Here is a 27,344-nt window from a genome sequence, read left to right as displayed (position 1 = left end):
TTTCTCCTAATTGCTGGGATGCCTGTGGAAAAAATGTGTGTTAGGACTGGAAACTAGTTGGTTTCAAGATGGCGGCTGCCATGCTGGTTCGTGAGGTTAGGAAACCTCTTTCTTCTTTCAAGGTTTTTAGCAGTTCTTGTGCCGCTAATATTCTCGTAAAACCTTCTGTTACTCGTCAGTGCTTTATACTATGGAAGAGATGTTACAGTTTAGATCAAAGCAACACAGAAAGTGTCGAAAATTCGCCTGGAAATTCTCCGAAAAACCTTTTTGAGGTTTTCCAAAGGAATTCTTCTTTACTAACAGGAAAAAAGCTGGAACAAATACCACTAACTAGAGAGGATGTAGAAAAAGAAATAAAGAAGCAGAGTAGATTTCAAAGGAGAAATGTCGTGCGTATTGATCCGAGTAATGTTGGATGGACTAGTGGGTCCAAGCGAGTAGGAGCCATTGGCGTCAAACTGGGCATGTCTGCCTTGTGGATGAAGGATGGGAGAAGAGTCCCTGTCACTTTGATCCAGGTATAGTTTATTTTTGATACCAGTCTTTCCATGGTAGTGATAGATAATAATGGAAAGGGTAGAGGTGAGGTTGCTTTTGCTTGCTCCATGCAGAAAGGAGTCCCTATCCCCTTATTTTTGAAACCAAATCTTTCCATGTTAATGATATGTAATAATGGTACCGTAATTATGGAGGGGGTGAAGGTCATGTTGTTTTTGCTTTTTCCATGCAGACATTAGGTGACATTAGAATAAGTCTGTCAGGTATTAGTGGCATGATTAGACATTAGTGGCAGTTGTGTCTGAGGAGTGGGGGAGGAGTTATGTTCCACGATGTCAAAGCTGTGCAAGAAGGATTGCAAAGTACACAAAATTGTATTGATTTTCCATTTAATTATTATTCCCTCCAGCACACAGGACCATAGAAAACAGAAAAGGCTAGAGCAAAATTAAGAATAGCAAAATGCAAGCCACTAAGTAACAAAATAAAATGTCAAACAAAGTATATATTATGTTTTACTTATGATCAATGTTGCTTAATTGTTACTTCATCACAGATTAAGGAGTGCCAGGTGATACAAGCCAGGGCATCAAAGAGTATTGGTGGGAAAGATCCTCAGACAGAGCTTCAAGTTGGAGCTATAAATGAACCAGAATTGCATAAGGTAACATGTGCCAATTTATAAGAAAAGCATCACATTTAACACATAGATAGCCACAGACAACCCAGTAACAATCTACTTATTTCATACCTTATTGTTTTTGATTTAGGTAAAAAAAGCTCAGTATGGACACTTCAAAAATTTTGGTGTTCCTCCAAAGAAGAAAGTTTGCAGCTTTGAAGTCACAAGAAATGCCCTTCTACATCCAGGTAAGCTCTACCAAATGATTCCTGTATTTATATACTAGTAGACCTTTGTAACATTTACTTGCATTTGACAGGGACGGCCTTTAAAGATACTTTGTATACAAGATAGACTTGAACACCCTTTTAAAAATAAATGCAAAAACTACGACTAAAAAACAGCTTACTGCAATTTTCATTAACATGTAAACGCAGTTGCTACAAGCTGCAACACTGACAATTTTTTTTTGCTGCCATCAATCAAAACTTATCATTCATTACCTTTCATATTTTTGGTTGGCAGCAACAAAAAACCAAATTTCAGCATGCCGCTCACAACTATAGAGTTTGCATGTTTATGAAAATAGCAGTTATTGGCTCATCGTGAAACAAAAGATAATACAAAGCTAGAGTGTTGGCAAAGTTTACCATGTGTTTGTATAGCAAAAGTTGTCCATTTTATTGAGGAATTAAGGTGACTTGATGACGCAAATGTGTGATTTTATTTTAGCACATCTTTCAGTCAAAAAACAACCACAGATATTAAATCATCATTATTATCATAGTAGTATATATATAACATCCTCATTTAATTCCAGGAACAGTCATCAGTGCTGCACATTTTTGTCCTGGACAATATGTTAAAATCCAAGGCATAACGTAAGTATTTTAAGTACAGCTGACAGCACTACCGGAAGTTGAATAAAGCATAGGGAGATCTTTGGGCAAGGGCATCTTCTCTAGAATGACAGTCTCCTGAAATCTTGAAGCTTATGGGGTTAGCCCAAGAGTACCGCAAGTATCCTAAAATGTGTGTGTGTGAGGGAGGGAGGGTGGGGGTCAGGGTTGCGTGGTATAACCCAACCCCTTTTTCTCCACAGTCCCTTGGCAATATTAACCCATGTAGTTTCAGTATTAAAATTAGTAGATAATATTGTGAGATTTATTTTTTTTACAGAAAAGACCATGGATTTCAGGGAGTCATGAAACGATGGGGAATGAAGGGTCAGCCCAAGTCTCATGGTCAGTCAAAGACTCACAGGAAAATGGGAGCCACTGGAGGTGGCCAGGTAAGTGTGTTTGAATGGTTAAAGTTGTAAGCTAAGCAGGAATATTTTGGTGTGTGGGGGGGGGGGGGGGGGGGAGGGGCTAAGATTAAGACTAGTATGAAAAAAAGTTGGGGGGCTAAGATTAAAAAATGTAAGTGACTAGTACGGGAAAATGAAAAAAGTGGGTGGGGACTATAGCCCCCTTGCCCCACCCCTTCTGCGACCCATGATATTTGCTGTCCCTTGGTATTCCTCATATTGTCTTTTGTCTTTGTGATTCAAGTTATTTTTGTTATGATCGATGCTTCCCTGTTTTATATTCAAGCTGTGATGGATAATAAATTATGATATTAAATTAATATTCAATTATTTTTTGAATGTCCAGGACCCTGGCAGGATCTGGCCTGGTAAGAGAATGGCAGGACAAATGGGGAAAAAGAACTGTACTCTTTTTGCTGTTCGGGTATGTACTGTTTGACTGAGAAACTTCATTTGTTAAAGTTGAATACAAAATGAGAACAATTCTGTATCTTATTCAACTATATTCAACTACAGTGTCTAATTATTCATAATTTGACCATACAATTTACAATTCCAGGTTCATAGAATCAACACCAAGTACAGTGTATTGTATGTGCAAGGTCAGTGTCCAGGAAACAAAGGTGACTTCCTTAAAATAAGCGATGCCTGGAAAAAGTTTGCAACTCCTCCACCATTCCCAACATATTTCCCTGAGAAAGAAGAGACACCAGAGGATTTGTATGCTGATTATATACAACCTTTCAATGAAGAATCAATAACATTTGAAGAAAAGAAAAGAAAGAGACAGTAACAACTCAGTACTCTGCATAGCAACTGCAGACATTTTCTGGAACTACAAAAAGGCAAGACTTTTCTCATTGTCCATTTGTAAATAATAATGAAAAACACTTATGAAAATAAAACCTTATAATTCACAAATATAGTGTTGTCTTGTAGGTTGGTGTCATGGTATTTAGATATTGATAGAAAGGATATTCAATAGTCACTTGTAACTTATGCAGGAGCTCGGGAAAAACCGGGTCCACCTAACAGTATTCAAACAAATGACCTTCTGGATACTAGTTGGATGCTCTACTGCTGAGCTCATTTGCAAATGGTTGAAGAATCATCAATCTATAAATTAACACATATTTTACTCGTAAGTCGATTTTGGGCCCACAATTAAAAATTCGTCTTGTCAAAAAATAGGATCACCCCTACTGCAATGAATAGCCCACTTCAGAGACATGCTTTGCTTGTCACGCACAAAGGTTTCAGTAAGAGGCTAAGTGGTAAATTAAGTTTATTCTTTTCTCTTGTCAAGCATTATGCCTCACATTAAAACCTTTGTGAGTGACAAGCCAAGTATATCTCTTAAGTAGGCTATTCTAGTAGATACTCCTTAATATTTCTCTGCCATAATGGTGTGATATCCTATCAATAACACCATTGATGTTAGAGCCATAATTCTTTTAAACACTATTTATTAACAAACTTCTGTACAGGATTATACAATTTGCCACTTTTTTTTACCTACAGTTGAAGAATCCTATAAATTTATTAATTACCCAGATCTTTATATTTATTGCTAATGTTAGTTTTTTATTTTAAGAAATGTAACAAGTCTTTACCACATAAGAAATTTAAGATGAAGGACAAAAATATTATCTAATTTTTGGTATATTGTAGTGTTTTAAAGCTTCTGGATAAGGACTTCTTATACCCCAAATCAAAATGTGGAAACCAATATTATTTGAATAACTATTGCTCTAGCCTGCAAGCCTCATGTTCACGTAGAGACATATAAGCGTTTTCACATAAAGAGGGGATAGTCAGTCCAGAACAATAGTTATTTTAATTATACAGCTTCTCATTAATCCCATATAGGTAACTGTCCAATTATTTTCTTAATTGGACAGGTCTTGTTGATATGGGATTAATTAGGCAGCAATATAATTAATAGGTAATGGGATTTCATGCTCCCCAATCAAGAAATAATTGGACTCGAAAAATTCCTCTGACTGCCAAATTGGACTCGGCCTACTGTACGGCCTCATCCAAGCATGGAGTCCTATTACATATACAAATTGGTCTCCATATTTTAATTTGATACAAAATAAGGAAATTAAGAGATGAACATGTCAATGCAACAGTTAGTACCTCTATGCAATAAAATTGTGTGAAAATTTGCAGGGGTGAGCATCCCCTAGACAAGCTTAGAACTTAGTACTGTGTTATTGGTGCTTGAGTTTGTAAATGATTGACCCCTTGCCTCCTAAAAACAATTTTGGATCCATTCTTTAATTAGATAATAGCTTAGACTACAAAATTTCAAAGAGAAAATGAACTCAAAAGTTTCGCATATAAATTAAAAGTTTTTATCTAAACTTTTTAAGCTTTGTGTGATTGTTATTTTGATTTTCTCATGACCATCCTGATTGCTTTGAAATACATCTCTGAAGACATACAGTGTTCATTCTGGGCTCAAACTTGGCAGTAGGCAAATAGCAAATACTAGTGATTCCTTTGGTTTTGGCTTATGAAAATTGCTATTCTTTTTCTAATGTCAGTAATAGCCATATTGACTAAGAATTTTGGTAGTACTGTAACTTTTTTGTACAAATTTTGTATTCGTCCTTTTCTGTAATACCAAGTTTACCAAGTGATAGGGCTATAAAGAGAAAAAATAAATTTGAACCCAGTACTTCTTTTTGTGTGATTCTACGAGATGGATCTTCTGTATGGACTGTTCTGTTCATGAGAAAGCCATAAGTGACGTTTTAACTGGATGGCAGTGATGAACTTCTTGGCACAGTGTTCACACACAAATTTTTCATCTCCAACATGCTGTCTAATATGTCGTCTAAGGCCTTCAAGTTGTTCATAAGTCTTTGGACACCATTGGCACCTAAAATCATGAAGGATAAAAATGATATATGGTATTTAAGTTATTCAATTGAGGGAAAATGCACTTCCTGATCATGAAAGGGTGTCATGCAAAGTCATTCTAATAACACAGGAAACCCATTATAGGATAAAATGGAGTCTCAAATTGAAGGATATTAAATTCCAGAGCTTTTGATAAATTGAGTGAAAGTTGATCAGATGTTACTTTGTAGAAATAGGGGGGCTTCTAGTCACCCTTCTTATCACCCCCCAACTGTGCCCCTGTATAAAATACTCACTCGTAAGGTTTTTTCTTGGCCTGTTTGTGAATATGCATGTGTCTCTTCAGATAAACCTCATTAATAAACTCCTTGTTACACATCTTACAATTGACAACACTCTTTCGACTGTGAAGCAACATGTGTGCCTTGAGGTTGTCACGACGTGTGAACATCGAATCACATTCATCACATTTGAATTTTTTCTCATTATTATGAGCAGCAATATGACGCTTCAGGTCGGCACTTTTGACAAATGCCCTACCACATAGTGTACACTTATGTCTTTTATCCCCTGTGGATTAAATTCAATTATGAAATAACTGTTATAAATCTTGCGTTCTGATTGGTTGGGAAGTGTCTGCTATGCATCATGCTTCTGTCAACACATCTCTCATGTTCTGCAAATCCCCACATGCTTTATAGCTGCACACAGCATGTCTCAAAAATGTCTCCCAATTTTTGGTACTCCATCCCCATCTACCAAAATATTTAACTTGCAACCACCCACCCACCCATATACTCGTTAATGTAACCCCCTCATAGTAGGGGGGCATTCAAATGCCCATGTATTTATGACCAATTGTGTGGAATAATGTCTTCAAATATTTTACACTCCATTCCCATCTACCAAAAATATACAATATTATAACCTATGCACTCCTTAATGTAATCCCCTTAGCTTAGGGCCATTTGAAATGCCCACATATTCATGACCAATTGTCAGCATCTAATAATTCTGTAACTCTATAACATTAATAATCATGACGAATTTTTAAATTTCTTTAAAATTGTGGTACAAAAGATAAAAAATGAACTCACCAATATGATACTTGATATGTGACTTGATACAGCCTTTAGTTCTGAATTCTTTTCCACAGAATTCACATTTGTAAGGAGTGTCAGTATTGTGTACTGGTAAATGGAGCTTGAGTTCATTGGGTGTGCGGAAAGCTTTTGTGCAAGTCTGTTATAAATATATTAACATATACATTTATAAACAAAATGCCACATATCAAGTATAGTTAGAATTAAGGTTTTTAATTTAAGTTAAGGAGCATGCATTTATAATTACGGGGTGGGGAAGTGATAGGGATTTTTTTTAAATGTTATTGTGTTAAAATGAGGTTAAATAATATTCTTGAGATTGCCCTCCACTCAAACATAACATATTTTTGATGCCATATTTTCAGTGTTCCCCCCTCCAACCTGATTAATTTATTATAAACATGCCTTGCCTGCCAAGTACATGTATTAGTGGCTCTAATGCATCTGGAAGAGACCTTTTCTGATGCTGTTTGTACCCAAGCTAAACCACAATGCATCATGGCCAGGCACAAAATTCATAATCATCGACATGATAGTTTTAAGAAAATTAAATAAAAATAAGTTTCCAAAACATCACTTCTTATAATTAATGTTCTACGTACCATGATGCATATCAAGGCTTAACAATGGATACAATAGATTAATTGGCCAATCAGTCAGTCAATCAACTATTTGAGTGTCTTTAGAATACTTAGATCTTATTAACTGAGCGGGAGGTCTGTACGGGATAATCTTGACCGAGGTCTGTACCCGACCTAGGTCAAGATTATCCCGTACAGACCTGACCAAGCTCAGTTGATAAGAGTTTTATTATATGAGCACTTTCCATTGAAAAGGACAAAATGTTTTCGCCGTAAGATTAATATGCAATCGGACTGGTTAATACCGGAGAATCTAGACCAGTCTGCGATGCAATCTATCCAATCAGATTGCTCGATTTGCTAGTGTCCAGGCTCTAAGATTCACGGTCATGTAATAAAAGGAATAATAGACTTTTCAAATATTATTACCTGGCATTCATATGGTCTGACTTCAGAATGAACCAAGTAGTGTCGTTTCAAATCATGCTTGGTAAAGAATTTTTTCTCACATTTATCACAGGGATGAGCTCTTTCTTTTTCTATCTCTTCAATAGATCACAATAAATGTTACAGTCAAGTTGGAGAACAATTTCACGAAAAGGAATAAGTAAATGAATTAATGCTGTGGGAAGGGGAAAAAAAAGGAATGAGGAAGGAAGAAATGAAGGGAGAGAGGGAGGAAAGGAGAGCAAGACAGAGGAAGAAAGAAATTACGAATGAAGAAAGGAAGGGAGACAGGAAGGAGGAGGGAAGGAAGGAAATAAAAAAGGAAGGAAGGGAGAGAGGAAGCGGAGGTAGGGAGAAAGCGGAGGTAGGGAGTGGTTAAAATGATTTACATTTCTAGGCTAGTAAATCCATACCCCTGCAAACTTACCTTCTTTCTGAGTCTCCTTCAATTCTGCCAGTCTCTTTCTTTCTAAACTCTGGTTTACAAGTAGTGATGACAAAGATTTGTGGTTAGATCTTGCAATGGCCTTCAGTACTACTACCTCCTTCTCTCCACCACCAGTCTGAGTGACAACTTCTCGTAACTTTGCCCTCAGCTCAGTCTTGTCATCTATGTTATCCATATTACTAATCCCTGATGTAGATGCAACCATGGTACAGCCACCAACTTGGCTCTTATGGACCATAGGGGAAGATCCTTCTGATTCCACAGTAACAGACACTTCACCTAAGTTTGAATCATGTGATAAACTACTTCTTCCCCTCTCGTCTATTACAATCTCCTGCACTGGCTGCCCTACGGCAGATCCTAAGGAAACCAGTGTCAGAGCAGCATTAGTCACAGGGTGGTGGACACTCTCACCACCTGGCATTTCTCCTAAATTCGCCAGATCCATTGCTTTTTCAATAACATTACTACCACCATCAGAATTATTTATCGCTTTAGACAAAGAATTCTGTCCTTGTGCCATAACATTGATGGTGACTGGTTGAGGTACAAATACTGCATTGCCAAATGATGACAGGCCAGAATAGGAGGTGGTGGTTTCTGCTTGGCTTGGAGGACTGGAAGTATTAAGTAGAAATAAAAGAGCAGCATGGCTCTCCTCTCCCATGGAAGTGACTGTAGTTATAGGAGTCAGAGTACAAGTGGATACATGAGAGGTCATGACGGTGCTCATGGGTAAGACTGATTGACAGCTGTCTGTCTGGGATGTTATTAGCTGTGCCGTGCTGACCAAAGGAGATGGGGCAACATGTTCTATCAAAGGAGTCTGGTCCATACTGACATCTGATGATGCAGTTTTGGCATTGCTCTCATTGATGCCAGTTTCTTCGTCAGCCATTATAAGGCCCTACTGATAAATGAATATTAAGTATGGTAAGCACTGACTACAGATAAACTGACAAAATACATCACATATGATTAACTGACATCTTGTTCAGCCATTATAAGGCCCTCCTGATAATTGAATATAATATGACTATCATAGGCTCAAAATAAGAGAAAAATATGCTTGAAGAAACACAATCAAATCTTTAAAATAATAACTATCCAAGCGGATTGCATTCCTAGGTACACTACTTCATACATTGATACTCTTGACAGACATATAATTGACAAATTATAGTATTAAAATCCAAAATATAAAATTAATGTCAAATATTGTGATAGAGTAACTTATATAAATTGAAATACTTTTAAAGCCTAGAAAGACGTAATAAAATGCAGAACATGGGCATCGTTAATGCACCTATTAAGGGCAAATTCTTGGAAATCGGTTATTAACGAGACAGAATGTGAAATGAACCTGATCGATAAAGAATCTACCTCGTTAAACAAAAAAATTGGCGAATAGTGCGCTATTGATGGTCTAGTTTCGAAACTAGGGTACAAATATTGTTGAAATGGAATACCAAAAGCATTGCTAAGTAAAATGAGAAGATAGTAGTTGGATGTCAAGACACAAGAGTATTGAAAGAGCGCCATGCCAACTCCACACCACATTCGGCAGCACCCGACAATCCGTCTAGTTTTCTCACAAAAGCACCAAAACTAACAGCATCTCGGATTCGTAATCAAATATTACTTCAGTTAGTATTAAGTATTGATTGATAACTCGGTTAAATTGGTTCAAATACCTGTATTTTTGGAGTTTTATTTTGGTGAGTAGTGCGGAAAACCTCAACAACGGCAAGGCGTTCTTCACATAACAGGAATATCCAGCATGCATTGCGCCTAGACACGCCTGCCTATACCCAGCATGCTGTGCGGGTACGTTTTAGTACTTTGTACAATATATAGAACAATAAAGATCGGTGTATATTAATCTGTGGGTTATACCTTCACTACAATTTGTTATGGCACTCTATAAAGCTCTTGGACAGTCTACTAGATTATCTAGTAGGACCTGGTTGATGCTTGGTGCTCGCGCAAGGTGAGATCCATTTTTTTTTTTGCAATTTCTTCTTGTTGTGACTTCTCAGACACAAGGTTTTTAAAATCAACATGGAAATTAACAATTATTAAGAATACCAGCTAAGACTCTCCTGTAATTCGAAGGCGTTTACTCAGGAATGCAATCTTCATGTAACATTGATGAACAGAACACAGAACAGAACACTTGGGATCATCTTTCTGTCACCAAGCAACCCAAAAAAGTAAAAAATGTACTCTCACCATGCTTGTGAATGCATTTCATTGGCTGGCTCTGAGATGTAAAATTTGACAAGCATTCTTAATAAATTAATATTCAAAATGTATATTTTTAATGACTTAAAGAAGATTTGGTTTTGATTTGTTTCCTAAAATAATACAAATCACTTTAGTCTTGTACAATGCACATTGCTGTCACATTTCCATGAAGGTCTATATTTAATGGTTTACAGTGTTTTTCAAAGTTATGTTACCACGACAGCCAAATGTCTTCAGGTGCAGCCTAAAGGTTTCCCATTCCTGATGTAATGCGTATTTGTCTTTATGCAGTTCATGGTTGACCAATGTAAAACTTGGCCCTCCTGATGCAATTCTTGGCATAACTGAAGCATTCAAGAAAGACACTCATCCACAAAAGATTAACTTGGGTGTTGGGGCATACAGAGATGATACAGGAAAACCTTATGTGTTGCCATCTGTGAAAAAGGTAGGTGAAATAAAACCACAATAGAGGCTTTAACATGATGGCAGCCATGACAGGAGGCAGGAACACAGGAAAAGGACACAATTGTTGTGCAGTCCAGTCATGGCTACCATCACATGATGGTGCAAAGCCTCTATATATTGCTTTTTTAAATCAGGGAGGTGTGATAAAGCTTGAATCTTATTGTCATAGAAGAAGACTTATTGCAATCTGTTTGAATCATGCAGCCACTGAAATGTGTAAAATCTTGTAACACCCACAAAGAGGAAAGTGGGAACCTTACATGCACTTTTTATGCAGTTTTATTACATTAGCATTGAGCTGCAATAAAAATGCACATCTATAGGCTCTTTCTTAATGGATCAAACATGGGATGTCATGGGATACCTGTGGAAAACACAGGAAGACCAATAGGGGATACAAAACGTTTTAAATCTTTGTTTCAGGCAGAAGAAATACTATTATCCAAAAACCTAGACAAGGAGTATGCACCCATTGATGGAGTCCCTGACTTTACTAAGGCGGCTGCAAGACTAGCCTTTGGAGAAAATAGTGATGTGATGAAAAATGGACTGGTAATGTTTTTATAGGTTTTAAAGGTTTAAATCCTTTGTAATAGTCATCCCCATTCTAAAATTCCTGGATCCACCCTTGAATATGTGTAATAATGCAGGGCTCTTATTCCTGCCAAGCTGGCTGGAACACCTTTTAAAAATATGTTTCTGATATTTTATATACTATTAAATTCTCAACTAATTCAATTTCATACTGGTTATATATAGAATGTTTCAGCACAAGCTATATCCGGAACTGGTGCACTCAGAATTGGATCTGCTTTCCTGGTGAGTGACGTCCAAAACGTTCTAAACTCAATTTTAAATTGGTGTGTGGGAGAATATGTCAAATACATTGAAAAAATATATAATTTAGTTCCTGGTAAGTCAAGCTTTTAGTATGTCATAGCCATTGAGAAAACCATTTATTAAGATATACCCTGAGGCCTATTGTCATCCTAACATGCAATAGTAAACTAAAAGTTTCCTTTCTTCATTGTGTAGTTCCAGAAATTATCCATACTACCACCACGGAGGAATTTTCAGAGATTTTAAATTCCTACCATACAAACTCTGTAATTTTGTTCTTCTCTGATCCCCCCTCCCCTCCAGAATTTCCAAATTCCTTTGTGGGTGGGGTATGGATAATTTCTGGAACTACATATCATTTTAATTTTCCAAAAAAAGAAATGGAAGCTTTAGTTTAAGAGCTAGCCAAGATGCAAATAACAAATAATCATATCTGAGCATGTGGTGTACCATTCTAAGGACATTTCATGGAACAGGAATATTTTTGAAATGGTTAAGTCATGTTGTTCTAATTATTACTGTGTTATTCCTTTACAGGAAAGATGGTTTCCAGGAGAGAAGACTGTATATGTACCAACACCTACCTGGGGAAACCACATGCCAATACTCAAGTAAGATATATGGAGGTTATTTTCTTGATAATCATAGCATTAACTTGAATAACATTGCAGGAAATGCAATGCCTAATTTATAACTTACAGTAACAGGCCAAATTATCACCAGTAAAACAAACCAATAGTGCTTTTCACTCATAGACATAGATGGGGATCATCCCGTCTTTTACAGTAAAGACATATCCTGTGTTTATTAATGAGTGGTCAGTGCCATTTTGGAATTAAGGGTAGTTTGGTAAGCGCACTTTCTCCTCCCCTTTTGAATCACAGGTTCGAATTAAGGCCTAATAGCATCACATGATTTGAGGGTTTTTCTTTAGGTTCAATCTATGGTTTTTCAAATATGCTATTCATCATGAAATCAACTTCCCTTTTTCTTGACATACATCCACAATAAGGAACAATAGAATTGAAGTTTGCTTTTTTAAAGTTGCTTTATATCCTTATTTTTAGGGATTCTGGATTACATTTGGGTCATTATCGTTACTATGATCCTACCACATGTGGTTTTGACTTCAATGGCTGTTTAGAGGATATATCAGTAAGTCTTTCAGTGTATATGTATATAGCAGAAAGTACCTTACATGACTTGTTGTTCTCTAATAAGCTGATATTTGATCAGTCTGCTGATTCGAGGTGTGGTAATTAGACTGACAAAATCATGCAACTCGTTGTGAAGCATTGTTGCATTAGGTCATATTTCTGCTCTGTGTGCAACAAATTTTCATTATTGCATGAAGTAGAAACTCTCTCTACTTTTTGTAACAAGGAGTTGCATGATTTTGTTGCCCAAAATAACTGCAACTTAAATGCTTCATGTCTTACTTGTAAGTGATGAGACTGCACTTGTCAATGTGACCAGTCAATAGGACTGGTCTAAGAGGTGTCTGGCTGGACAAGATTCCATTTGGCCAGACATTTTGACCAGTTATTATTTTAAACCCTGATACAGTAATCCAATTTTACGATTTTCCTTTCAGAAAATTCCAGAGCGGTCAATCATCATGTTGCATGCTTGTGCACATAACCCAACAGGGGTGGATCCCAAGGTAAGTAGAAAATTTTGTACAGGTCTATATTTTTTCTAGTAACAAGTAACAAATAACAAGTAGAATTACTAAATATATAAATAATTCATTTATTCTTGACCTCCAGATTGAACAGTGGAAAGAGATGAGTGACGTTATCAAGGTAACAAGTTTTGATTATCTAAAATAAAAATTCACACTGAACAATTTCTCTTCCAACTTTTGTCTCATGTAAAAAAAATTGTTGCAAGTTAAATTGTGAGGCAGCATTTTTTAGGTCTGGAATTTACCTCACACGACATGAATTTTTCATTTCTTTGCTATGCATAAACTAGTGGGCCCTTTCTGCCATGGGCTATTAATTAAGAATATTCTTGTATGATATAGGGAGGCAATAGACCTTGTAATGTTTTCCCATTTCAGGCCACCTCATTACTTTGAGTATTATTGCACATAAGACAATTAGTCTTAAAATAGGATGATGCACGGTTTCATTGGAAAATGTTATGCATTTCCATCCTTTTTGTTCATCTGGTGTTTTTTTTCTAGAAAAGAAACCTGTTTCCATTTTTTGATATGGCCTACCAAGGTTTCGCCAGTGGAGATGCTGACAAAGATGCTCAAGCTGTTAGATACTTTGTTGATCAAGGACACCATATGCTTCTAGCACAATCTTTTGCTAAAAACATGGGATTGTATGGTAAGAAATACATCTTACTAATTCCTGATGTAGGTGTGCTAAACCTAATTGATCTCTGGGCTGATCTAAGTCAAGGCAGGGTTAACTAAAGACCAAATTGGAACATAGCATAATGGAGGGAGGCGGGGAACCTGGAGCTGGGAGAAAGCCTTTTGAATCAAGGCAGAGAGACAAAACAAAAAAAATGTGACATAAAGAATGCTGAGTATAGGAATTAAACTGGAGACCCCTTAGATGATGATGATGGTAATGATGAGGATTATGACGAGTAGGATGATGGTGATATTGATGGTGATGATGATGATAAGTAACAAATATTTTCCTAGGGGCATGTAAGGGATTTTCAGGAGGGTTCTCTAACATAAAATTTTAAAAGAAAAAATTTATAAACACAAAATTAAAAAAAGATGCAAATATAGATAAGGGTGCACACTACCACTACACCAACCTTGATTATATTTACTATTACTAAGTAAGGCATACTAATCTTCATCCTCAGGTGAAAGGGCCGGTCTAGTTACACTAGTTTGTAGCTCAGAAGAAGAAGCTAGCCGTGTGCGCTCTCAAGTCAAGATCATCATTCGCCCCATGTACTCCAACCCTCCTGTACATGGAGCTAGGATAGCAGGAACCATCTTAAATGATCAACAACTCAAACAGCAGTGGGAGGGTGAGGTGAAGGGAATGGCTGATAGAATCATCACCATGAGACAAAAACTCACTGATAACCTTAAGAAAGAAGGTAATGATTCATCAGATATACATATACATCGCTTTAGATTAGTTCAAAATTTTAAGCATTAATTTTCATCAATTTGATGATTTGATGATGAATTTGATGATGAATTTGATGATGATGATGATTACAATTAAGATGAGGATGATTGCGATGATGACAATGAAGAATAAGATGATGAGGGTGATCAAGATAATGAAGATCATGATCATGATCATGATGGCGATAATGATATTGATGATGATTAATATATTGATTTGATGATGGAAATAATACTGATGGTGATGATTTGATAATGAAGATAATCGATGATAAAGACGATGATGTTGAAGATAATCGATGATGAAGATGATGATTGTGATATTGATGGTGATGATATTGATTTGATGATGCTGGTGATTATGGTTATGATGATTTGATGAGGAGGATGATGATGATATTCTTTTGTTCTCATCAGGATCAACCCATGATTGGTCCCACATAACTGAACAGATTGGCATGTTTTGTTTTACTGGATTAAAACCAGCCCAGGTGAGTCTTATTTTCTCAATACTTCCTATTTTCCTATTTTTTCATTTATTCAAGAAGTCATTTACAGGTTTTCAAGATGGAATATTTGACCATCTACTGCTGCAAGATTTCCCATATTTCATTCTTTTCCATTCCAGTCATTTCCTTACATGACCGTTAATTGTTTGACCAAGGAATTTTACTTTCCCATTTCACTTTCTTATTTTCCATACATTCCAAATTCATTTACTTGCATTGCATTTAGATTGTGCGACTGAGGAATTTCCGGTTTCTCATTCATTCGCAATTAACAAGTTGTTTTCCTATGTTATAGGTGGAGCGTTTGACCAAGGAATTCTCAATCTACCTGACAAAGGACGGCCGAATTTCTATAGCTGGTGTGACATCAAGCAATGTAGAATACTTGGCCAAAGCAATGCATGAAGTCAGCAAATGAAAAAGTAACTAGAAATGTGAACATCAAGGTTATTATTGACAGAGTGGCTACTGGGTGAGAGTTAAAAGGACAGACCTAGAGGGGAGGGGGTAAGGAAAATTATTTTGTCCCCATTCCAAGATGTAAAGTGTTTCCACAGCAATACATGATTTAACTTATAGGTCAATATAACATTTTGTAATAAGTTTTAATAAAAAAGAGTTTGGATATTATAATGTAGAACACTTTCAGGAAAAATAATAAATATAAAAATTGGCATCAAAATGTCAAAAAGTAGCTTTTGGTTATGCTATGAAACATCAGTCATCTTGCCACTCTTGGAATGTTTGAACATATTTGTCTGTACAAGTAGATACCTGGAGGTCTTAGGTTGCTAGGGCAATTCAATTCAATTAAAGCAGTTCCAATTTGGAGGACAAAACAAAAGAATTTCAATCTTCTTTGAATTGAAAACCTTTAGTTTTGTCCTCCAAGTTGAGCTGCATTCTGATGTACTGCAAAGGATCTGTTCGTAATGTTCAAGTGTTTGGTGGAGGGTTTTTTTTTGCAAAAATTGTGAAATGACCCCTATCCCTTCCCTCCTTGTGGGAACTCCTGTGTACACCCATGGCTGTGGAAAATTATCTTAAGCTTTTTTTCCTTTTCTCTGTTGTCCAGTAACATGGTACTTGAATCTGGATGTAACCATATATGAAAAAAGGTTCAAAGCTGTTAAAAAGTGCATGAAATCTCACTGGCAGGTCATTAAATAAAAATCTTTGGACTACAACAGTGATGCAAAAAGGAAAACAACAACAAAATGTTTTTAAATAGCTTTTATTTGGCTACGTAATTTCTAAATCAAATTCTACCTAATATATTATCATACATGAAAACTAAAATAAATGTTCTATATATTGATTTACAGTGGATATGAGGTCACAGAACTTGGGCTGAGCTGTTCAGAGCCAAATTAACAAATTCTTACCTAAAGACTTCAGATCACTTTGTGATCAATCCTAAATTATGAATATTAATCAGGTTTTGAACAGCCCCTTCTGTGATCCTGTGACCCTTTACCCACTTTCCCAGCTAGTGAATCCTTTACAAGTTTCCATGGATACCTGAAGAGCACCCTTAAGCGTGGTTCTCAATAGAAACGAAAGCCAACACAAGCTGAGCAAAAGCCAGATCAAGAAAACACAAAATCTTCCATTATCTTGCACTTGCACCTGATATAGTGAGAACATGGACTTGCTTGGAGTGGCATGCGTCTCCCTGCATTGTTAGTGAGAACCAGGCTTTGTAGTAACTTCACAACTCACTAAACTTACTGATGGTGACTTTTCCTATACTATTAAATGAGTTAGATTATCACTAAGTCTAAAGCAAGCTAAGCGTTAATTCAAATATAGCTATTTAAGTTTTATTCCTGTAAGCATCAGCAAAGATGAATTGCCATTTTTTATGTAAAAAAAAGTGACCATAAAGCTAGTGTTGAGGAAGACCCTTTGTTGCTTACGTAATTATATAAATAATCTTCAAAAATATGTTAATGCAAAAAAGGATGCCAGCAAAATATAAAAATAATATATTCGTAAATATTTTACAGCTTTTTACAAGTTGTCATACAGCCCTAAAAGCCTCTCTTCTATGATAAGTAGTAGATATTTGTAACCATTTTTAAGAAAATGAAATAGAAAATAAGCATGGCCTCAAAGTTCGGGTTGTTACGACAAATGAGACTAAAGAAAAAATTGTTAAATTCAACCAACATGGCGGTCATGACAACCAGCAAAAAGGCAGCCATTGCGTAGGGAAGGAACGATGATATGTATGTCTTTTTTTTTTTCATGAAAAAATTTTTGCTTATAGATAACATGGCTTCTGTGTAGACTGGCACTATATTAGCTGGTTTCCATGGCACCATATTACCTGGTTTCCATGACACCATATTAGCTGGTTTCCCATCTCATTTTCGTTCCCATAATGCAAACTCTGGAAACGAGAATGGTAAGTTCTCGTTTTTGAATGTCCAAGAGATTGCATCTTCAATACAAGGTCTTAAGTCTTGCAGAGGCATATCGCCGGGCAAGAATCCACCATAGCAGCACGTCAGAATGCAGCTCAATCTGGAGGACATAACAGTAAGTTTCCAATTCTCAGGAGATTGAAAATCTTTTGTTTTGTCCTCCAAATTGAGCTGCTTTGACGTCACATGCAAGAGGTCCATATGCGTATGAAATATATACATGTATACGACGTGCTGCTATGGTACTTGTTATAAGTAAAGGAAAGATGAAGCACAAAAAGGCTGGCTCTCGTTTTATTAAAGAGTGACTTCATTCAACCCGTAAACGACCGTTCATTTTTATGGGGTAGAAGTGCAGTGGGATTCACTTGTGCGACTCGATTTTTTAAGTGTCTCTCTTCCCCACCCCTCCTTTGGGACTGAATATTTTTATGATTCCCTAAAATCCCACAGGCCTAGCCTACCCTGTAAAGCATAGAACGGTCCCTACAATAAGGTCAAATGTCAAAATCAAATGGCAACCTGGAGTAGGATGAATACAAAAGAAAGCAATAGGATTGGTCTTAATAATATGGCTGAAGGTGTAGTAATGCGTATATATCCTCACGGAATATGAGCAAACGACTCAATATTTCATACTCGAAGATGCCTCTCTTCCTCCTTTGCTTCCTTCCTTGCTTCCTTGCTTCCTTGCTTCCTTTCTTTCTTGCTTCCTTCCTTCCTTGCTTCCTTCCTTCCTTGCTTCCTTGCTTCCTTGCTTCGATTCCTTGCTTCCTTGCTTCCTTGCTTCCTTGCTTCCTTGCTTCCTTGCTTCCTTGCTTCCTTGCTTCCTTGCTTCCTTGCTTCCTTGCTTCCTTGCTTCCTTGCTTCCTTGCTTCCTTGCTTCCTTGCTTCCTTCCTTGCTTCCTTTCTTCCTTGCTTCCTTCCTTCCTTCCTTCCTTCCTTTCGCGTAGTTCATCCTTTTCTTTTCTCTTTCTTTCCCTTCCCTTCTCTATTTTTTATAGTAATTTTTTTGTGGACACATGAAAACAGGAAAACAAAACGCAATAAAGGTTTCTCGCCCTGTATAGTTAAATAATTATAGATCCACCGCATATGTAAATGTATTTTTACGTAAAAACGAAGATTGAATAGATAGAATAGATTAGTAGAGGGGACTGCTCTCGTTGTCCCCCTATTAACTATAAACCTTAATAAAAATGGACAGTAAACTTCGAAGGTATCCGCAGAACAGAATTAATCATATCTATAGTATCGACTATCAGTGTTTATCATCTTATTGGTTTAGATTGGACAGTCATAATTTGATTGACTAGTATATAATGGTACGATGAAAGGACTATCTCTTGATGGCAAAAAGAAAGCGAGACAGGTAAACTAATGAAGCGCACAAAGTTAGCAGGTCTATAGCAAACAAACCGTGAACAAGACATCTTTGTGCGATAGTCTGAAACTACGAAATAAAGTCTAATACCAATATATTAAAATAAATTTTGAAAGTTAAAAGGTTTACAAAGTTTACAACGATTCTTTCATTAGAAAGCGTTTCTCGGGCTAAGCCGGCTGAAGGTGGCAAAGTTCAATGAATAAATGCTCTAACGACCCAAATAACAAAATTGATCAGACGGGGTTAAATTGTCAAAAACATGCGAAAAGAAAATTACATTCAAACGATCTTCAATGTTATTTGTCTAGTAGTTAGGCTGATAACTAATGAAGTGGTAGCTAAACACGATAACAAAGAACGAAATTTATCGAAAAGGTTCTTACGGATCAAGTAAGTCTTCGTTGTGAGCGGAGGTAACTACACGTGCAACTCGTCATTCACGAGATGAACCTAACTCCTTGCCACAAAACTATCACGAGAACAATAAAAAAATACAATCTTTTATCGTTGAGAAATGATCAATGGTGTTAACGACTTATTGTTATTATCGATACAGGATTCCTAAAAAATCTGTTCACAGCGCATTTTGAAAAGCGAGATTTTTCGTTTTCGAGGATAACAATTTGAATAAACCATTATAGTTTTATCAAAGGAAAGAGGCTTACTTAAGGAAAGACGATTTTCTTTCAAATGAAACCAGAGCCTATACGCTTCTTAAACAAATCCGAAAAACGAGTTTGTTCAAATAATTAACATGTGAAAGAATAGCGACAGTATTGTCAAGAAAATGACAGACTTACAAGCACTGTTTGTGTTCCTTCAACACTTGAATTTATACCCCAGAAAAGTCTATCGATGGACAGGTCTGATCTGCGTCCAACGCAAGGTAATCATCAAAAGACGGAGTCTCATGTAGACCAGGTTGTGAAGATACAACAATGCTTGGGCAAGTTGGCCGAGAATGAACATATTCTTCTTTGCATTTAAAGTCGTACCTAGGCCCAGGTACGATTTGCCAAGAACTATTAGCGGTTGAACTGCTTGATGGCGACTCGTGGAATATATGGTTGGACATTTTGGACTGGATTTCTTCGGTAATATCGGGGACATCCCAGTTGAAGTTGTCGTGAAAAGCACTCTCTCGTGAGCAAGCTCTTTCGAGCCCTGGAAGCGAAGATGGTGGAGAAGTTCCGCCAGCGTTGCGAGTCACATGAGAATCGTCTTGCAGATGGTAGTGCAATCTCGGAGGAGAACGAGAACACGAGATATCCATTCCTTTCCCGTTTCGTTCTCTTCTCTGTTCTGTCGGACTCACTCTTCGATACGAAGGGATATGATGAAGACTGGGTGGTGGTGAAAAACTCTCCACTGATTCGATATTCTCCAAAGGTTGAACCGTGGGAGAAAGTATCTCTGCAGAAGACATACTCATCATTTCTTGGACGCTATCTGACATGTAATGATGCGTATCTTTTATCTTGCATTGAATTTGTCGGATTTTTTTCCTTGCCAGAACTTGGATATGACTGGCTACTTGTTTTCTAGTTCTCATTTTACCAGTTTTCATTAAGATGTACCTCGCTATTAATTCGTTTCGTCCATACATTTTGTCTTTGGTAGATAACATGATCTTCTGACGTCCACAGGGTGGGTAGATCGCCAGGGCTTCTTGGAAACTCTTTTCTATTTCTCCTGCCCAAAGGCCTTCTCCTTCCGACATTAGTGATGCGTTTCTTGTTTCGTGAAGTTTGCCTTTTTTCTTTCTGCCTTGAATTGATGGATTGACTGATCTTTGACCCAAGAAATATCAATACCACGTACAGTTATTATCACAGAAAACTAATAAATATACTGCCTCAAATAATCCCAGTTCTTGTGTAGCTCGATATGTGTCGCGCTGTCCAAGCGAAGTGAACACAAGAGAAGGCAACGGTTCACACAAGCTATCTTTTCGAATCTAAACTACAAGGAAGATAGCCTGCCTTCGCTACGACGCTTGCTTTCGTTTTCTGCTTAAACAACTGTCACAAGTTAAGATAATAGTCGGACTTGTAAAAGTTGACAACCAATACATTATTAACACTGGTTGGATGCTGGTAACTTATGATGATTATATAATAATATAACTCGCTTCAATTAACATGGTACCTGGTATTCGACCACCGAGAGAAGGCAATGACCCGCCTTCCTTCGGATAAGTTTTCAAAGGATAACTCTGTCTTCCGTCGAATTCAATCATTCATAAACAACTAAACTCCTTTTTTTTCTTTTTCATAAAAAGAGGACGAAATTAAAGCTCTTTTCAGTTGAAAGTTAATACTAGTTGGAAAAACGGTATTCTAATTGCTTTAGCACTTTAAGTGGCGGGTTTTTACAAAGCAAGTTGGTGCCATGCTTTTAAACACTTGTTGCACCGTTGTACCAGAACTGAACACCATCAGTTTACAGTCCTTTGTGAATTTAAGTCTAAAAGTTGAAACTAAAAATCCTATAGCAAAAACAAAAAAAAAACTTTCAAAAAAAACTTTTTTCCCTGCTTATCATGATCACCAGAAGTAATTATATGCACGAGTTGACTTGATATAAACAACCGAAATAATAAACTGGGGGAAAATAATCAAAGCCAGAGGAAAATTATGTCTTTGAATTTTTAGTAAAACTGCAATATTTGAGATTTATTAATTTATTCAAGTTTTGAAGACAAAATTATAAAGAAGGAAAATAAAAACAACTTGAACTGAAACGTATTTGGAGTGTTACTTCTTTCAATTCAAACCAGTAAGAAGAAGAAAATATATAAGCACTGATTCCCATAACTTTTTAGAAAAATTCTCTACGGATATTCTAAGGAGAGCATTTTATTTTAGAAATATTTCTTTTTCTTTTTTCTTTCTTTTTGTTTATGAGTATCCTGATAATTATGTAAAGTATTTAAAGAGGTCGAAGTGCTGTTTTGTTTATGTCTTCTTGTGACAATAATCTATATTATTATGTCCCCCCTACAAGTCTTACAAGCTGGATAGACAAGTCCTACTGTACTATGTCACACCCCCCTATAGGGTAACAACAGGTGAGTCTTTTTTCCACACAGCTACACTTCAATGGTTTTCGATGAATATGACAAACGAATTTTTCATGGACCTCATGAAATTCCCATTAAACTTTGGGCCCAACTTTTATATCTTTTTTATTGTCGATTCGTGTTTTGGATAATCAAATTGAAGGGAAATCTTTTAACTTCGAATAAAAGTCACTGAAACGAATTGTTGGCTTTAGTTTCCTTGGTTTTGCCTGTCGTTCAAAGAAAATTTTTATTTTTCAATTTGCAGTCATTCGGAAATAAGTCCTGTTGCTAATAATCATCACGTCTCCTGCAGATCTATAAAAATGAATTCATTGCTGCATTCTTCATCCCACGGATTACACTGTCAAGACGTTTTATTGACGGGAGACCACTTTACAAGCAAACGCAAGTTTCATTGACATTAGTACAATAATCCCTCTACCCTACCCCTGTGGATATAATTTTGATACAATGGCTGCAGATTCCCCTGAACGCCACAATAAAAAACTTTTTTTCTTGCTACCACAATAAAGAAATCCTTTTAGTAACAAGATCATATTTTATATTTCGTTCGTCAAAATCGCATACGAATTTATTGCGTAGACTTGCTCAGATCTGAATAAGCATTATTTATTTATAACATACAAAATAATAAGTAGGGGAACAATGACTTTTAAATGGCTTTCCGGAGGAGCCAATCAAAGAGCAAGAAAAACGTCAACCACCAACAGGGTTCTTGAACGGGAAGCCATTTGGCAGTTATATGACAGTCAACTTAGGATTTATATCTCAACTTTCTAAGAAAATTATTCAATCAAATCCCGACCTCGAAAACATTATTTTAATCTCAACTTCTATGAAATTTTTAGCATCGCGACCTTTGTTTTTCAAACTTCAATTCAAGATTTTCTCAGTTCAGTGAATCGTGTCAAGGGGCGTAACTGCAAATCTAGTTTTAAGAAACGAACGAATTCAATGAAAGGGAATTCTTCACCAAAGAAAAGTTTGTCGTTACTTAATTTCGCCGTTGGCACAAGTCACGCTACTCATCACACTTAAGGTAAAGCGCATGCTCAGGAAATTAGCAAATACAAAGGAGACTTGAAAACAATTAAACACAGGGTCAATCCTGCAAAGTTGCTTACTTATTTTTCATATTATTTCCGTGTAATTTTTAGGCCTAGATTTTATTTGCTTTTTGATAGAAAAGGTTTTTAGTGTCTACATGTACAAACCACGCTACAATAAAGCACTATCACGACATTTAAATGGCTCTTCCTATGGACCAATAAAAATCAATGAAAAAAGAAACAAGCCAATCACAGAGCTTGAATAGGAGGGTGTTTTACACCTAATCTCACGACAATAATAATAATGACACCTATAATTATTTCCCTGGACCAATGAAAAGCAACGATAAAACTAGCCAATCACAGAGCTCGATTAGAAGGGTGTTTTACGCCTAATCTCACATAATAATCATATTTACCCATACTAGTCTAAAATTGGTTTGTATCAGCAAACGTGCCTCTTAAGATGGTGCTTACTTGTCTTATTTAAATAGTCTCTTTGAACGACCACTCTCGTAAGCGACCATCTCCCATAAGCGACCACCTTTTGAATTTCCCGTTTTGTTCCCCATATAAACTCTGTTAAAAAAACTCTCTCGTAAGCGACCACTCTCGTAAGCGACCGCGACCACCTTTGGGGTTAAAATTTTGGAATTTTTCATTGTTTTTCCTCTCCCGTAAGCGACCACCCAAGAGCCAGTAATGGTGACAGATCCTATACAATAAAAAATTTAAGAACATAGAGTCATCTGGTATTGAAAACCCGACGAAATATTGACAATTACACTACTGTAAAAATATAGCACATTCAAAATTTTGATCAAAACATTTTAATCGTTAATACAGTAGTTTTTACACGACGTGAGTTACAAAATCATAAATGGTTTAGGCTTCCTGTGTTGGGATTCCCATTGTTTGGGCTTCCTGTGTTAACTCTCGTAAGCGACCATCTCCCGTAAGCGACCACTTTCTCCTGGCCCCCAGGTGGTCGCTTACGGGAGAGTCGACTGTATCAATATTTGGACCATTGTTGAATGTGCCTTTAGAAATATTAATCATTGCTCTTGAATATGAAAGACATTTTTCAACTAGCACTAAAGCTTTATCCCTTTTGCCTTTCTCGCGTAGCAACTATGTTGGCTGGAACGATAAATTTTCACCATGTAGCCTCACATCCAAGTGCTTCGAAATGAGTTTCAGAGGGCAGAAACAAAGGTTATTATCTTCATGCAAAAAAACATGGCACCATATAATGAAGAACCAGTAAACTATGTATCTCAATATTTCTGGCTGAGACATAACATAACTAAAAGTGACTGAAAAATTCACATCGAAAACCTTTCCTTAACTAGAACACAATTTAGTTGTCTTAAACTCCAATAAATATTGACCAATTCTTTTAATTTAACTTTCACTGATATAATAATTTATACATAGCAGGCTCTCTCTAGTTACTATAAAACAGAGAGCTTAACATAACGGCCAGTAAGTCGCCAGTAATGATGACCGTCCAAATTGATTTAGCTCAGTCATACCCTGTTTCTGGCTAAGTGTTACTGGTCAAAATGACTAGCAAGGCAAAGATTCGAACAGACAAGTTCCAATTCTGAGTGATTATTGTCCGATGTCCAGCCGTTATTTTAAGCCCTGAACAATACAATCAATATTACCATCCAGTCTTATTCCTCATCATCTTGCTGTCTTGTTTTCATCAATAATGTGTCCACATCAGCCAGGTATTGTGCCTGCTTATCAGGCATAAATATGACTCTTGGTGAAATATTAAGGTGGTGGTAACTAGGTAACAACAATCTGGATTGGAAGAGTGGAGAAAAAAGTTAGAAACCTGTTTACCACGCTCATGTTTCCCTGATGTTTCCCAGTTTAGTTACATGTGAAACATTGCTACATGCAACAAATTTTGCTACCAAGACGCAAAAAATGTATTTTACTGTGCGGCAGAAACATTTCATGCTTCCAAGACGCATGCAAACAATGTTTCACAATATTTCCTGACAGTTTTGCCACCTTTGGAAACATTCAAGTAAACATATTTCTGGAAACATGTTTCCTTGTTTAGCCAAGACCTTAGTTAGTATGCTGCATGGGTGGGTTTGGGGTGGGGGAGAGGAGGGGGGGAGAGGGAGGGCTGATGTGGTAACTGTAACCTCTCAGCTGATCTGAAATAGTGACGTAGAAAAGACGTCACTACCAAAAATAAGGTGTCATGAATCCTGCAAAAAAAATTTCGACAAAAAATAAAACCCTGCCTGCCATTGAAATAGAAATATGAAACTCAACTCATTGATTATTGTGTTCCTGTAATTAAGTGCGTATTAGCAATGCTATTGTTTTATTTGGCAGCCTGGAAATCCATGATTTCAAGAGGAAAGTGACACCTCAGTTTTGCTAATTTTTTTTGATTCTGATTGGCTAACCTTTAAAAGTATCCAAAAAAGGTTCAAAATATCCCTAGAATGCAGGAAATAGTTCACTTGCCTGAAAACCATATTCTATGTATTTCCTTAGCTGCTTATTGCCCTCAGACCTAGCTCCTCTGGTGTCATTTTGCCAGTGGTGAAATTCATCTAAAACCATTTTTTGCCCCCCCCCCCCCCCCCCTCGCCGCACCTTTCAGATTCCTGGATCCATCTATTGCCCCATTTCCTCCAAATAATGAGTGATCATTTGTAAACTTAAAGCACACAGTTATAAATACCTTATAGCATTTTGATTACTTTGAAGCAGTTTTTCTATATTATCATTAGCACCATCTCCATCAGACCTCCAGTAAAATGTCACATGACCACAGTCACGTGCTATCTTCACCTAAAATATAAATATCAAGAAAAGGCACATTTAAAAAAAGTTGTGTATGCACAAATTAGGCTTTTATTGTTTTTGAATTACATAAAGTCTGTCCAGTATCTGAAGTGCACTTTTTCACATTCTCCCAATCTTTCTATTTCTTGAATGAAAAAATTCATATGATTAGCCAATAACCACACTAGTCAACTTTAATATGATATGTTATAATTATTTAATTATTTATTTATTATATGGGATTTTGCCTGCAGGCTGGTGCTGTACAATAGGACTCAGGGTCCCCTCAGCATTTCTGTCTTACTGATATTATTTACCTTTGTTATCTCAATGTTACAGTCTAAAAGTCTGGGATCAACTTCATTACCCTCGAGTAAGCTAGCCATGGCCTGTTGTAATGTGGATGCTAATGCATCCTGTCTGATGTTATGGGTGGTATTGGTAGTTGTACTTCCTGGTAATGAGTCCAACTGGAAGGTTCGTAGCTTACCTGGCACCTTAGTTAATTTAGGAAAATGAAGGTTATTGTAGATGTACTGTAAATGTATCATACATTATAATAGCCTACATTGGGGGTTCCCCTCATCCCCTCCTCCACCCCGGGAGGGGGGGCTACTCCCCTATATTCGCTATACAGGTACATGCCGCCAAACTGAGTATGGTTTTCAGCGATTCTACTTTTGAACAGGGTATTTAAAATCCCTCTCACTCTGGGACAGGGTATATGAAATCATGCTCTCTCCTCTCTGGAACAGGGTATCCATTTTTGCAATACCGGAACAGGGTATGATTTTCAGGGATCTTGCTCTGGAACAGGGTATGAATTTCAGCGATTTTACTCTGGAACAGGGTCAGGGTTCACTGGGCTCAGCGGCACATCCCTACCCTAAACGGGCAAGAGTACCTCCCCGGATCCTCCACAAGCCCCCCACCCTCTGCCTCCCCCTCCACCCTGAATTTGGGACGCTACACAGGCCACTATCATAAGCATTTATTGTTTGACTAAAATGAAAACGATGGGAAGCCAGCGTTATAATCCATGTAATTGCCTCATGACAGGAAGTCGCCCGATCGCTATACATAATTTCCGTACACGATATGTGGAGAGTGAGACTTACCGAGTCTTTCTGCTTTTCATTGTTTCTGTTTTGAATGGAAAACAAAAGATAGCGTAAAAAATTTCAATGGATCTGCCAGGAGCTTTGAAGATGAAGAAGTTGAGTCAAATAACTTACCTAAACTTTCTCTTTCTCTTACTTTGATTTGATAAATTAAATTTATCGTTTTTGTTCGTCTTTTCTGATATGTGCAATGTTCTCCTCTGAACTGCAGATAAAGACGTACATCCTATCTTATTCATTTTATTTGAAATCTGTTTTAGATGTCTTGATGATGCTAAAAAGCAGAATGAATTTGAAAAGCGCAAACAGACCCTGGAGGCCGCCATCTTTGTTTTTCTACCTTAGTACACAGGAGGCCCAATACATTGAGACGTGGTATTTTGGAT

General features: G+C 36.9%; 5 protein-coding genes across 6 annotated transcripts; 2 read left to right on the top strand and 3 right to left on the bottom strand.

Moving 5' to 3' along the window:
- Positions 1-76: 76 nt before the first annotated feature.
- LOC116288530 (uncharacterized) lies at positions 77-3,353 on the top strand. The gene is made up of 7 exons (XM_031695337.2): positions 77-521; positions 1,058-1,165; positions 1,272-1,371; positions 1,944-2,004; positions 2,303-2,414; positions 2,779-2,856; positions 2,992-3,353. Exons 1-7 carry the CDS (start codon positions 81-83, stop codon positions 3,223-3,225), a joined length of 1,134 nt encoding a protein of 377 aa, XP_031551197.2. The 5' UTR covers positions 77-80; the 3' UTR covers positions 3,226-3,353.
- A 566-nt stretch (positions 3,354-3,919) lies between these two features.
- Positions 3,920-9,643, bottom strand: LOC116288518 (uncharacterized). Its single transcript, XM_031695327.2, has 6 exons — positions 9,577-9,643; positions 7,862-8,792; positions 7,417-7,532; positions 6,401-6,545; positions 5,600-5,873; positions 3,920-5,322 (listed from the first exon to the last, which is right to left on the bottom strand). The coding sequence occupies exons 2-6, from the start codon at positions 8,778-8,780 to the stop codon at positions 5,136-5,138; spliced, it is 1,641 nt and encodes a 546-aa protein (XP_031551187.2). The 5' UTR covers positions 8,781-8,792; positions 9,577-9,643; the 3' UTR covers positions 3,920-5,135.
- A 74-nt stretch (positions 9,644-9,717) lies between these two features.
- LOC116288528 (aspartate aminotransferase, mitochondrial) lies at positions 9,718-16,968 on the top strand. The gene is made up of 12 exons (XM_089034493.1): positions 9,718-9,872; positions 10,421-10,577; positions 11,021-11,149; positions 11,357-11,416; positions 11,975-12,048; positions 12,505-12,592; positions 13,032-13,100; positions 13,207-13,242; positions 13,629-13,779; positions 14,279-14,521; positions 14,973-15,046; positions 15,360-16,968. The coding sequence occupies exons 1-12, from the start codon at positions 9,796-9,798 to the stop codon at positions 15,480-15,482; spliced, it is 1,281 nt and encodes a 426-aa protein (XP_088890619.1). The 5' UTR covers positions 9,718-9,795; the 3' UTR covers positions 15,483-16,968.
- Positions 16,969-18,386: 1,418 nt separating this feature from the next.
- Positions 18,387-21,397, bottom strand: LOC116288507 (uncharacterized). The gene has a single exon (XM_031695308.2). The coding sequence runs from the start codon at positions 20,598-20,600 to the stop codon at positions 19,713-19,715; it is 888 nt and encodes a 295-aa protein (XP_031551168.2). The 5' UTR covers positions 20,601-21,397; the 3' UTR covers positions 18,387-19,712.
- Positions 21,398-22,300: 903 nt separating this feature from the next.
- LOC116288508 (uncharacterized) lies at positions 22,301-27,283 on the bottom strand. 2 transcript variants are annotated; one of them, XM_031695310.2, is made up of 6 exons: positions 27,073-27,283; positions 26,956-26,980; positions 26,155-26,334; positions 25,734-25,843; positions 24,685-24,826; positions 22,301-23,729 (listed from the first exon to the last, which is right to left on the bottom strand). In XM_031695310.2, exons 1-5 carry the CDS (start codon positions 27,195-27,197, stop codon positions 24,694-24,696), a joined length of 573 nt encoding a protein of 190 aa, XP_031551170.2. In that variant the 5' UTR covers positions 27,198-27,283; the 3' UTR covers positions 22,301-23,729; positions 24,685-24,693. The 2 variants fall into 2 exon arrangements, with proteins under 2 accessions (XP_031551170.2, XP_031551169.2); XM_031695309.2 differs by lacking the exon at positions 22,301-23,729 and having other exon boundaries at positions 23,829-24,826.
- Positions 27,284-27,344: the final 61 nt, after the last annotated feature.

The sequence above is a fragment of the Actinia tenebrosa genome, unplaced genomic scaffold (genome assembly GCF_029948245.1).
Source record: "Actinia tenebrosa isolate PJP-AT-01 unplaced genomic scaffold, QUT_ActTen_1.0 PGA_scaffold2__45_contigs__length_23673736, whole genome shotgun sequence".
NCBI classification, from domain to species: Eukaryota; Metazoa; Cnidaria; class Anthozoa; order Actiniaria; family Actiniidae; genus Actinia; species Actinia tenebrosa.
Note: the sequence above shows the minus strand (reverse complement) of the source record. Positions and strands in the feature narration are given on the sequence as shown.